This window comes from Euphorbia lathyris, chromosome 8 (genome assembly GCF_963576675.1).
Source record: "Euphorbia lathyris chromosome 8, ddEupLath1.1, whole genome shotgun sequence".
NCBI classification, from domain to species: domain Eukaryota; kingdom Viridiplantae; phylum Streptophyta; class Magnoliopsida; order Malpighiales; family Euphorbiaceae; genus Euphorbia; species Euphorbia lathyris.
Genome location: NC_088917.1, coordinates 79260281 through 79274750, shown reverse-complemented (window position 1 = coordinate 79274750; position 14470 = coordinate 79260281). Strand labels below are relative to the sequence as shown.

Here is a 14470-nt window from a genome sequence, read left to right as displayed (position 1 = left end):
ACACAAGAAATTGAATCCCAAAAACCCATAAAACCTGTCGAGACCATTGATCGATCCAAACAGAACTCAACCCTTGCAGAACCTAATCTACCATTACACCAAGTGTACTTTGCACCAACTATATCGACATTAAAAAAATCACACATGTCAATGAATGACCGAAAATCAACACAAGATGAACTAACCGGTAAGGCACCCGTCTTCTCATGTGCTCCAACGATTGCATTAAAATCTCCTATAATTAACCAACTCTTTGGAGATGAATCACATAGGCCAATAACATCTGACCAAAGAGATAAACGACGAGAAATTAAATTGCTGGCATAGACGAAGGTCAGACGCTGCACAGAACCCGATATACTATAATCCACTGTGATATGCTGCTCATGCTCACGAATAATGGTGGCCTGATGAGAGATTCTTGCAAATAGCCACAAAGAGGGAAAGTTTCCAACATTCATGGCAATCAACTTCAACCCCAGACTACTCCAAAGTCTAGTAGGAATACTATCAAACTTAACCATTGGCTCAGCAATACAAACGAAATCAGGTTTATTTTGTGAACAATAAAGGCTAAGAGCTCGCTGTGTACTAGGGTTATTCAAACCCCGACAATTCCAATAAAGGACAATCATGGATAATATCTTCCCGGTTTCTTGCGCTCTTTTTTAGGGCACATAGATTTAGAGGCATTAATCTCAATTGACCGATGATTTAAATCCGAAGAAACAACCTCATCTTCATCTGCCCATGAAACACGCTTTGAATTCTGAAATTCTGAGTTGGAAAGTGATAACTCTGAAATAATAAGTTCATTGTTTGTGCTCCTATCCATGTTGCATAAAAGATCAAATCTATTAGGAGATAAAATGTCAGCTTTCTGTGGCGAGTCCGAAAAAACAATACTCACTGGACGAGGGACATTAACATTATAACTTTTACTGATTGGTGGTAACCAATTGGTTATCGTTTTAATACCACTTTCCATCCCAGCTTCATCCTCCAAATCAGATGATGAAGAGCTATTAATTTCTTCAACAATAATGTATTCTCCTGAAACATGGTCACGAACTCCTTGAGGTACCGACTGATTAAGGGCATCAGTAATATTTTTAAGAATACCAGAGACAGGAATGTCTTCATTACTTTGATCACGAACTTTTTTCCAAATTTTAATGTTGTCCGGTTCTCCTGAATTATTCCTAGGAGTATTAGATTTTTGTCCATCAAAAGTATATGATTCCGATTTAGATTGAGCTGTGGGACGTTTACGGGACACAATTAAGCGTTTAAATTTTGACGTAATAGAGACTACGGCTGTATCATTCTGATTTGAAACTTTATTATCAGAGATTTGTTTGCATTGATACGCAACATGCCCTATAGTCGAACATTGTTTACAAAATTTTGGCAAATCTTCGTATACAACCTGAATCCACAGTTTTTTGCCATCTCTTTCAATCCCAACACGTGTCTGTAATTTACTCGCCATATCAACATCCAGCAATATCCTAGCAAAATGTCCATAATCTCCTTCTAAAGTAGCTTGATCAATTTTAATAAGACCACCAAGACAACGAGAGGATCATAGGGTCCCAGTAAACCCAAGGAAGATTGTAAAGTCTTACCTATATCTGAGCATTAGTTTTTTTTTTAGATAACGGATCAAAATCTAGGGTCCATGGTTGAATGCGGAAAACTCCTGGTTTGAGTCCAATGTTTCCACGACTGCGAACCAGCTGTTTAGCTTCTTCAGATGGAAGTAAAACATGATAAAAACCCTTTCCTTAAGAGATCAAACGCCATGGGACATAAATTCCCCATGCTTTTGTTAGATTTGAACGAAGATCATCAAGTCTCCATGGAGTTTCTCCTTTATTCAAGTTTAATCGTCCAATTAAAGAGTGATTACATAATTGTATCCATTTTTCAAAAGCCTTCTGATTAAGCTTTACAGACTTGTATTCCCCATCATCAGAAATCACAGCTTCAAAGACCGTTGGGACGAGTGAAGATGAAGCAACCACAGAAGCAAAAGATTTATGATTCATAACAGAACTAAAACGTTTTTTATAATCAGCAAACATTTTTTCAATTCGATGATCAACTACAGGTCGAAGAACCGGTGAAACCGGCCCAGCCATGGTGGCCGGGACGGCGAGGGAAGACTTCGATCTTAATATCAAATTTAAACAAATCTAAAATCAAATATGTTGTTTGAATTGCTCAGATAATCAAGAGAGCCGCTCTCAGATCGCCAAACAGAATCAGCGGCGAGCGCGTCTTTACTTTCTTCCTGTTCGTCTCAATTCAGTAATACACAAAATTAATGTCGACAAAACAGATCCGTGAGCGAATGGACAGGTGACGGTACAAATCAGCGAACCTCAGAGATCCGATAACGGCGGCTGGATTAACACCGGCGAAGAGAAGAAGGGAGCAGCGGCGGAGAAGATCAAAACCCAAACGGACCGGCGACAGATCCGATACAACAGCTAGTGATTAGGAAAAACAGACGGCGGCTGGTGGAACAAATCAGAGAAGAAGGGAGCGGCGGCTGAGAAAAAACCCAAGTAGAGCCCTCTTCGTCATCTACCTGAAGAATCTGATCTGATAATAAGAAACATATTCTTCTTATTATTAAGAAAATCATGAATTAAAGAAAATAAGAACCAAAACATACAAAAATCCAAGGATCGAACTCTCACCCCCTCCTACAACTCCATTATGTCTTTACCATTCAGTATAACACTATATTTTGTTATGAATGCAAACTTGCATAATTTTTAACTATAGCTATCTTAATAATTATCAAATTTAAAACAAATTACGATCGGGGGTCTTGTAAATCGAATGCCCTAGGCGGCCACCTATGTCGGATGGCCCTAGAGCCGGCCCTGATAAATTTTAAATTTCATTCTCATCTCATTCGGGTTGGATGAGATAGTGTTAGGTATCCGGAAAACATGCACTTGCCATGCCTACGTAGGAGATGTATCACGAGACTTGGATAAAAAAAAACCTACTCAAATCCACAAAAGGCTTTGTAGAAGAATTTACATATCCCTCCACGCCCTGGGGGATCTAACATGTAAAACGAGAATGTAATTTAACTTACCATAAGAGTTACTTTCTGATCACAAAAGGTTAAGTTTTCTCAATAAATTGCATCACAAATTATCCCATAAATTGCATTCATATCATTCTCAAATGTATATAAAACATTAAAGCTAATGTATTATTCTTCTTCTCCAAAGAAGATTGAAGAGAGAAAAAAAAATAATATTAAAAAAAAGTGGAACCCATGTAGTAATAATAATAATAATAATAATAATAATAATAATAATAATAATAATAATAATAATAATGATAATAATAATAATAATTTATGTTAAAGGTAAATTCACCATCTTAAGAGTCATAATTGTCAATCCTGCTCAAATGTTTAGCTTTTAAAATATCATTGTACCTTAGTTCTCTTTATAAATTGCATGACAGATTACTCGACAAATAAAATTTATAATTGTAAATCCTCATCAAATGTTTAGTTTTAAAATATCAGTGTACCTTAGTTCTCTTTAAAAATTCGATGACACATTACGCGATAAATATAATTTATATAGATTTAGAGCCCAAAACATATAAAACTATTAGCAATATCGTCAATATTTTAAGTTTCAACCTTGCCTTGTATGTTTAGGATGTAGATATACCAAAACTTGAAATCTAAACGAAGCGATTGACGAGGGATGTAAAGAAAAAGTAGAGACATGTTCTGTACTGAAGACAGACATCCCAACTAGGTTGGCACCCCCAAACCCAGGTGGAAACAAGTCACGAAAAGAATAAATAAAAAAGAATATAGTCTAATAGGAGAGTTATCTAAAACGTAAATGAACTAATTACAAATATCATCAGAAATGAAAGAAAAACAAAAAATTATGAGTTGAGCTCCACTACATAATGTTACTACAACTAGTTAATGCATCATCAGCATGGTTGCCTTCAGAAAAAGTCCCTGCCGGATCTCTAGTGCTGTTATAAAAACTTTACTAGATAGTTAATTTTATTTAAGGTTATAGCGAATAAATTAAAGAAGAGAAATAATGGAAATAAATGTGTGAAATTGACACGATATTTGGTGAAAATGAGTATTTATTGATATAAATATAGGTTTGAGTACATGCATGGGTTCAAAGTAAATAATGAAAATGGTTACAATTGAGATAATTCTATGTTAAAATATAGCTAAATCCATTAAATTGAGAAAATAAATCAATACATATGAATTGAAATGTAATAACAAGAATGAAATAACAAATTCAATGATAAACTTTGAAAAGGGAGGCAGATTGTATGAAAGCTGGAATCAGGTACGGAATCAGGCAAACCGAAAGGCTAAATTTAACTTCAGGAACAAATGATTAAAATAGATCGAAAGCAAAAACATACTTTAAATTAGACCTCGGCATGGGTCGGGCTGGGCCGGGCTCAGACCTGGCCTGTCGGGCTTGTGATAAAACCTGATAAGCCCAAGCCCAGCCCAAGCCTACACTAATTAGAGTCGGGCTCGGGCCTAAAAAAGGAATCCCAAGACCGCCCGCCCACCCAAGCCCATATCTATATTAAAAAAAATCAATTAAAATAAAATACTCAATTTTTTTAATAAAAAATAATAAACATAATAGTTAATAAGTCTTAGAAAATTATAATAAACTAATAGTTAAATTCAAAATAAAATTACAATATAACAATAAAAAATAGATAGAGTTAGAGTTAGAGAGTATACATATGAGACATTTAAATAAATATTAAATTTATAAATGTATATATAGATAACGGGCCGCGCTGGGCCCGATGGGTATTTATATAGCCCAAGCCCACCCATTTTCTAGACGGGCTTATTCGGGCTTGGACCGGACCGGGTCTGACACTAGTTTTATGTGTCCACGTCCAGCTAAATGGGCATGGGCTCGGGTAGGGCGGACGGGCTCATCGGCCCATGGTAAGATCTACTTTAAATGGTATGAAACGAGAATGGAAAATTACTAGGCAGAATGTGATAAAAAGTTGGAAAAAATAATTGCAATGAGATTCTAGTTAAGGAATTGAATGAATTTGAAAATGGGTTATTAATAAATCGAATTTAAGTTAAAATAAGCTAGAAAAATGAAAATAGAAGTTGCTTAAAGATCTCTCAACATCACATTTGGGAGAGTAGTTTGGGGATTGTTTTTGTTGTTGATTGTTGGTGAGTTGAATAAAGACTTTGGGTGCTATTTATAGTTTTTTGGCGAGGGTTCGTTGATGTAACTAGCCACCCAGTATCATTATTTTTCTCTCAGAAATTACCCACTACCTTGCCACATCAACCAACTAGCCTAATTTCATAAACTTCCTCCTATCCTCGTTTAACTACTTTGTCACATCATCCCACTAACTTCTTATTTTAGAGATGGTTTATGGCTAGCATAGGTGTGAGTAAGGAGTCAGACTTCATGTGCTAACTCTTGGTTCGGCTCGGTGCCTGTTGGTGCGTGTGGAATCAATTTTTTTTCTTTTTTTATGTACTAAACTTTAAAAAAATTAACTATATGCTTTTTATTTTGAGGCCTAACAAAAACTATATCTATAATATTACTCATTATTAATAACTTCTCAATAATAAATTTAATTAACTATAATTACCCATATATTTATATAGAGAAATTTACCTACACACTAGAAAATAACATTTTTATTCTACAAATATCAAACACGCAAATGATACGCAAAATATCATAAAATCCTAACCAGAATTCCTAAAATAATTTCCTTAAATACCAAACACTATATAATAGTTTAATAACCAAATTAATCTCACATTCCTTCAATAACATCACACAGAAAAAATGTTTTCAACTTCGATCTCTATATTCCAACTAGCATATTTTCAACTTCGATCTCTAGATTCCAACTAGCTGAGTTCATTCTTGAGTATTTACTAGGTACGAAGTACTCAATGAGCGAATTTGGACATGATTCACTAGGAGTGGAACCAGCAAGTTGTACTCCATACAAGTTTCGGTCAAACCTAAGGTTTGGGTACAACATTTACTTTTTATAGGGTTAAAATTAATCATAGGCGTATTCACGTAGAAATAGAGGGTCATGATACCAATCCATAAATAGTGATTGTTCTGTATTTAGACTTCAGGGTAGAAAGTATACGTAAATTGCGGTACACTTCTACAACCGTCTATATAATGTTTTAAGTTCTTTATGTTACGAATTTTACTTAGGTTCCTTAATCAAAGTTGAATTAGGTTCTCAACCTATTTCAATCAAACTAACGGTGCTCAAACTTATATGGGTTCAAATTCTAACCATTCAAACTTTCAATTTATGTGTTTGAATTACAGGTTCAAGCTACCAGTTCCTTAATAACGTGCCTTTTAGGCGTTTGAATTATGACAATTCTAACCTTGATTATTAATTATAATCACTATTATAATTAAAAATATGTTTACATCCAATTAATTTATTAATAACTTTAATTAATAAATGCGATTCACATAAATCTAATTGGATTAAAGTTGACCAAATTACCCTTTTAGTTTCTATTTTTGTTGTGTGTGACCAATTAAATTGTTTATATCAGATTAGTACATGTGAACTACAATTCTATTCAGAAGTCGATAAAAATTGACATCTTAATTTGTGTCAATTAATTATTCTAAATCAATGTTATTCACGTATAGAGAGCATGAGTGACACCTAGTAATATGTCTGTCTGATGCATGACGTTGAAGGGGGTGCCAATCTAATTGGGATATGTGCACTCTGCTCTCATCGCTGTTTCAATAAAAAACAAAATGAAACAATTGATGTATAATGTTTTTCACATCATCCAGTGATATCTTTATACAATGTCTATATTCTATAGACCTTTTATCATTTAAAGGACGTCCTAATATATTACCAGCTCCCTGAACTTGTTCAAAATAGTGGATTGGTTCACTGAACTTTGTAAGTGTCTCACCAGCTCCCTAAGTAGATTATCTCTCTTAACTTTGCAAGTGTCTCACCAACTCCCTAAACTTGTGGATTCTGTAACAACTAAATATAAAAATTTATTAAACCTAAATTCTGTCTTGGATAGACAATTGTATTTAGGAACGTAATACCAATAAAATACTTTTTTATTTATAATGTATTGAAATATATTTTAATTTTTTTTAAGTAAAATATTTTTATTAAAAGAGTCCTTATTTATCAATTCGCTTACAGCCTGTAGATTATCAGGACAGTGTTTTCATTATAAAAAAATTTACAAAAATAGCCCTTTATTTTTCATTATAAACAAATCCAGTAAATCCTGCGACAGTGTTTTCAAAAGAAATTTGTTTTTGCTTTTTTTTCTCCTTAGAGTTTTGAAAATGTATTATTAAATGTAGATTTAATAATACATGTCTGAAGCATGTTCTGACTTTATTTAGTGATAATTTGACAATAATTGAAACTTTGGGCTCAATAAGTTAATACATGTTATTATTACACAATGAACTAGATTGAGTTCTCTCTATAAATTGCATCACAGATTACTCGGTAAGTTACATCCATTGTTACCATCCTTAGATTTAACATGTCTGAAGCATGTTCTGACTTTATTTAGTGATAATTTGACAATAATTGAAACTTTGGGCTCAATAAGTTAATACATGTTATTATTACACAATGAACTAGATTGAGTTCTCTCTATAAATTGCATCACAGATTACTCGGTAAGTTACATCCATTGTTACCATCCTCAAAAACCAGAGCAAATATGGCCGTTCTCACACCGAAATACAAATTTAGACTCTACGTAACGTTTGAGGTCAAACCTTTGCTTCACTTGCCCCACACAATTCGGTATGTAAAAGCGTTGTCTCTATGTGTTCAATTAAATATAGACATGTAATTTCTTTTATATACAAGATAAAGTATAAAATTAGTCATATGATTATTCATATAATTATTAGGGAGAGAAATTTTATTTTCTTTATGTATAAAACTTTCCCATTAATGTTAGCATCGATAGTTTTTACACGTAGAAAGTCCATACTCAATAATAACAAATTGATACGGTTTAATCGCGAACTTGTTGATTTTAATCATAAATCAAGGAAAGAATTTCTTCTCAAGTTTAACTTGAAGGAGTTACTCCCAAAGAGGTACATATCTTTCTCCAATGGAGGCTTAAATAATTTGATTTCATAAAAGTTGGTTCTTCTTTACTAAAACAACCTAGCTAGAGTAACAAGCATAAAGTAAAGCATAGGAGTAAGATAGGAAAGGGTGCTAAAATAGTATTTAGGGAAATAAGCGTAAATGACAAAACAGTAAGTAGTGGCATAAACAGTGATATGTGGGATCGCAGAATTCTGGCAGCTCTTGTCCCCAACCACCTTGCCAAGTAAGTTATGCCCACACAGCGCGTACCTATCTTGACACCCCGTGTGGCTTTGATAAACCACAACCCAACCTCACTCGTGCTGCGCGCCCCTTCTATCTTAGTCACACGATGTGTGGAGATAGCTGATCCGATGTGCAAATGAGTCTTCCCAATCCAGGGAGCTTTCCACTTTGCCACACGGTGTGTGCCCTAGTAACACATCGGTGTGGGAGAAAGGCCTCACAAGTCCTTCTTTCCTCGTTGTTGTATCCTCGTGTTGGAGATGTCCGCATCACAAACCTAACAATACATTTCTCGTTAATTTAGTTCCATATATACGTTATCTAAGCTCCACTAGCATCCACGTATAACTAAAATTAGTGCTAATATACGGTTTTAAACATAAAAACTAAATATGCAAGTATCTTCTAATAATAATATGGCTAAATGTATATCTTAGATGGGGCATATGTGGAGCAAAATTAGCAGGAAATTGACTTCTACATATAATTATAGACATCAAGGTTTTATTCCTCAATACTTACCAAACACTTTATACCTATATAATTTACTTAATAAAATGAAATCCAATTAATTTTTATATATCAAGGAAAATTCTTTATATTTTCTTCTAGAGTGAGAATTTGTATGATGTAAAATCATGTAGAGAGTGAGATATATGTATTGGAATTTAATATCACATTACATCTTAAACTATAAAATATTAATACTATGCAATTAATTAATTATTTAAAAAATGATTGATTAACTTTTTATATTATTTTATATTATTTTTTAAATATAATTTTACACTCTAAAATATAAAAGCTAAACCAAAAATACAAGTCCTAACTTCTAGGAGCCACCTAAGCAACTCAAAAGTCCATTTTTCATTAATTCCACATGCAAATGTCCATTGGGTTTGTAACGTACACAACATAGGCTCATTCCACCATGTGTTTTTAATTTCACAAATTAATGAGATTGACAAGACTCCAACCCTCAACCGTTTGGTCCAAGAGGCTCTGATACCGTATCGTAGAACCATTTCAAGTAAAAGGTGAAACTTTTATAGTTAAGGCTCAATCATAAATCTTATATTAATATCTGATATATAGTAACAAATTGACAACAATTGAAACTTTTCATGACAGATTACCCAAAAAATTGCATTTTTGCCATTCTGAAATGTCGAACAACACCCAAGCAAATATGGCAGTTCCGACATCCACAACACCAGAGCAAGACATTTTTCGTGGTTGTTTGAAAAACCTTCCAAATAGTGTTTGGGGCCAAACATTTGCTTCACTTTGCCCACATGATTCGGTATATATATAAACTTCTTTTCTCTATTTTCTCTAACAAATTTGTGCATGTATTTGTCCATTGAGTTCGAAGTATATACACACTACAAGAAAATTGATTTTTGGAAACGAAGCAGATTGTTACGAAAAATATTTCCAGCCACGAATTTGCATTTTTTGCAACAACAATCGCTTGTTATGATACATTCCGTTGCTAAAGGTTTCCGCAACGACTTTTTGGTTGTTGCAAAAAATATATGATTGGCAACAACACTCTTGTTGCAAAATTTTAGTTGTTGCCGAATTTAGACTGTATGTGGAGGAATGAAATTTATCTTTTGCAACAATGATGTCGTTACTACATATTATAACATATCGCAACAAGCTATAACGTTGCTATATCTGTGAACTAATTGACCTGATAGTTAAATGCTTTTGTTTGATATATAATTGATGAAGTTTAAGAATTTTTTTCGTTTTTATTATTATCTCTAATATAAATATACCTTAATTACACAGGAATTGGAATCACATTCCAAAGAGGTGGAAGCATTGAAAGTAAAGGTGAAGAATATGTTACTTCACTCTACAAAAGAGTTGACAGAAAACATTCAGTTTATTAATTTGTTATGTCGTCTTGGTGTATCCTACCATTTTGAGGATGAAATCAATGAACAACTCGCTCATATTTTCACCAGGCTTCCTAAACTCTTGGAAGATAATGACTATGACCTCTGTATTCTCGCAAATTTATTTCGAATCTTAAGACAATATGGATACAAAATGACTTGCGGTAAGTGCTTATCTCCCATACGTTTCTCCAAGAATAGACTAATATATATATATATTTCTTCACATATTAATATTTCTAAAAGCAATATATTTTGACTTAATTATGAACCTACGAAATAAGATGTCTTTAAGAAGTTCAAAGACGGAGATGGAGAATTCAAGGAAGGTATCACTAATGATGTCAAAGGTATTCTCAGCTTGTATGAAGCATGTTTTTTGGCGATTCATGGCGAAGATATGTTAGATGATGCTCTTGCTTTCACTCGGAAACATTTGGAAATTTTAGCTGAAAATTCAAGTCCCCGTCTCCAAAAACATATAAGGAATAGTTTGATGTGTGCATCCCATCGCAACATTGAAAGAATTGATGTTTTACAATATATTTCGTTTTACGAAGAAGATGAATATGTGGATCAAACTCTTTTGAAATTTGCTAAGTTGGATTACAATGGATTGCAATTACTTTATAAAAAAGAGTTATCTTTACTCTCGAGGTATGTAATTATCATCTTGGATATTCGGATAAGGTAAAAAATTGCCATTAATAATAGTTTATGGAGAAGTGTAGACATACCCTAATGTAGGAAATGATAAAAGTTAGTCCTTCACGTTTACAATGTGGAACAATTTTGGACCCACGTAGTGGTAAAGTCATCCTTTGGTGCCTTAGAGTGAATAAAATAAACCAAGGCCATCCCGAATTAGTTAAAAAAAATTTCCTTACCTAGTATAAAATAACATTATTTTGGCTTGGGCTGCTGAAAGCAAAAACACAATCTCTCGTCAGTTTAGGTGCAATCAATACCCTGCAGATGAATATGGAGGGTTATGTAGGGGCATCTTGATGGCTTGGGATGTATCGACACCTCGTGTCATCCTACCTTTGTCTATGGACGCATGTAAAAGTCTCGTTTTATGAGTTTTGTTATCGAAACTCAAAATTACTCTAAGTTGAACACATTAAGGATAAAATTGAACCATTTTTTATATTAGGAGTATATTTTCACTTCTCCAAAAAATTTAAGGGCAAGTTTAGGTCTCATACATTGATATTTCTTATTTGTTTCTAGTCGTTAAAAAGTACTAGAGATTAAAAATATTCCTATTATTTTTTAGTTGGTGGAAAAATTTAAATGTTGCGGAAAACCTTCCTTATGTAAGAGATAGACTTGTAGAAGGATATATGTGGGCACTCGGATCCTGTTTCGAGCCACAATACAGTCTTTCTCGGATACTTATATCCAAGTATGTGACTGTGGTAACAATGTTGGACGATACTTATGATTCTTATGGTACCATTGATGAACTCCGACTTTTTACAGCGGCACTACAAAGGTAACTTGTAGATAGATAGAAAAAGTGCCTCTCTAACTATGTTACATACATAATTTACATGTTTTTCTTTTTTTCAAAATGCAGGCCCACTAAAGAAGTTGTTGATAAACTACCAGAACCTATGAAATTTATTTACAAGGCTATCTTTGAATTAACAGAGAATGATGAAAATCAAGGATGTTCTTGTAAAACAACTTTTGCAAGTGAAATGGTATATATATACATATTATCTATTTATAAGTTAAGTATAGGGATAATTTTTATAAGTGCCACTTCTTACCCATGTAAAATCTCCACCAATTTTGCTGTTGTTGAATTAGGGTCAAAATGACATGTAAAAGAAACTAGAGTAAATGGTGATGTGGTTTCTCCTTAAGAATTATATATATATATATATCATAACTTATTAAGTTATCGATTAATTAACAGATGCTAGAGTTGGCGATGGCCTACAATATTGAGACAATTTGGCAAAAAGAAAGAAAAGCGCCCTCCTTTGATGAGTATATGAGAAATGGAAAAGTTACAAGCACTTATGACATTCTTACATCAGCATTTATTCTTGGAGTTGAGAATATGGGTATGAAGGAAATGTTGTGGATACGAAATGATTCGAAAATTATTATTGGTGCCAAATTGTATACTCGTTTCCTCAATGACGTTATAAAGGTATGTTACTTTAATCAATTAATTTGATCAATTTTAGTTCATGCATCTTTGAATAGAAGGAAAAGTTGTAGGCTTTAAACATAATTACACGTCCAAATTTGTAGCCTTTTATCAAGGGTTATTTTCATATAAATGCACTGTGGTTTCACTTTTTTGCAGATAGGTTCTTGTGCTTTGTTTTTGAGCAAATAAAGGATTGTACTTCCGTTTGCGGAATTGAGGAAGAGACACAAACGGAGTCAGAATCGATGACGTGTCCAAGGACAGTTTTGCCATTTTAAAAAATCGGTATATAAATTTGAAAGGTTAATATATACCAAGTTTTTAAAATGGCAAAACTGCCCTTGGACACATCATCGATTTTGACTCCGTTTGTGTCTCTTCCTCAATTCCGCAAACAGAGATAAGTACAATCCTTTATTTGCTCAAAAACAAAGCACAAGAACCTATCTACAAAAAAAAAAAAAAAAACAAACCACAAGCCACTTATATGTCAATTGATATCATGCACTTATACTTGATACTATCACATACTTATACTAGGATTCATTTATGTCGGTTATCCTTTTTATGCTGTTGTATTATTTGAGACTTTGTTATTTTTTTTCCAATTTGGACCCGATTTGTTTCTGAGTAGCCTCCAACTTTACTAAAAAAAAATACTTGAATTTTTTTTCGTTTGACACCTTGATTTGGAAGATTTCAAATTTTCTTTGTTATTTAGGCTTACCATATTTTTTTGATTTGGAACGTTTCAAATTTGATCAAACATGTAACGTGGATTTTATATGAAGTTTTCCAATTCAACAAATAAGGGTCTTAAAGTCCAAAATTAATAAGTTCAGGGTGACAAATGATAAAAAGTTTTAGTTTAAGGTGGTGTTTCATAAAACTAGAAATAAATGCTGAAAAAATAAATACTAAATTGTAAGTGTTGAACGTTACAAATGCCTAAAATATTAAATTATATAGTTATTTGATAAATACTAAAAATAAGCTCTGAATTTAAAAATATTAGTTGATCATATTCAGGTTAAAAAATTTATGTTAAATATATTGACTTATACGAATAAGTGGATTGTTTTTACACAACTAGAATTTTTTAGTTGTGTTACTAATAAGCTAAAAACTAATATGCACTTATGTATTAGTTTTAAGTGATATAGGTTCTCAAACATGGTTTACGTGTGTGATAGGTTCATGTATAAATATTGGGTGTCAACTAGTAAAATGTTACAAATTTATATATTTAATTAAGTATTAAGCCAAAAGCCATGCTTTAATAAAAACAATTGTTTTTTTTTGTTGGAAGAATGAGACAAAGAGAGGAGACTTTCCTAAAGCTATTGATTGTTATACAATACAATATGGTGTGTCAGAAGATGAGGCCACTGAAGCAATATTCAAAATACTAGAAAATAAATGGAAAGAAATGAATGAAGAATTGATGAAGCCAACTACTATATCGAGGATGTTGCTTAAGTACACTTTCAACTATGCTCGCGCCAGTATGCTTTTTTGTTTAAACAAAGACATTGATTTGTATACCTATGCACACAATATGAAACCACTTATCACATCATTGTTGATTAATCCACTTCCAATGTAATATCAACATTGTTTATATGATGTAATCCTTACTCGTATTGTGATGTTTTTTCAATAAGTGTAATGGTCATTCTCTCCTATCATCTTATTTCCTTAAGCCATTTTATTATTATTCTCTTATTCTTTTTTGGCTCTATCTTTCAGCTTAAATATGGCCTCAAACATAAGATGAGCTAGAATAATATAGATAACACTGTATTAGAATATTAGTTCTAATAGTATGAATATGAAATGATGTTGTACTTTTGATCTTAAACAAATAAAAAAATGACTGGTCTTTAGCTAAACTAAAAGGAAATAATCCTCAGAAGTTTGAAACCTTAGCCTCCGATGGAGAAAAATGTAT

At 32.8% G+C, this 14470-nt stretch overlaps 1 protein-coding gene across 2 annotated transcripts; it reads left to right on the top strand.

The window, feature by feature from the left end:
- The first annotated feature begins 7752 nt into the window (after positions 1-7752).
- LOC136202765 (terpene synthase 5-like) lies at positions 7753-14202 on the top strand. Of its 2 annotated transcripts, none has more exons than XM_065993619.1 (8): positions 7753-7893; positions 9571-9742; positions 10240-10513; positions 10634-11006; positions 11629-11847; positions 11932-12058; positions 12277-12516; positions 13829-14202. In XM_065993619.1, the coding sequence occupies exons 1-8, from the start codon at positions 7808-7810 to the stop codon at positions 14123-14125; spliced, it is 1788 nt and encodes a 595-aa protein (XP_065849691.1). In that variant the 5' UTR covers positions 7753-7807; the 3' UTR covers positions 14126-14202. The 2 variants fall into 2 exon arrangements, with proteins under 2 accessions (XP_065849691.1, XP_065849693.1); XM_065993621.1 differs by lacking the exon at positions 7753-7893 and adding an exon at positions 9319-9476.
- Positions 14203-14470: the final 268 nt, after the last annotated feature.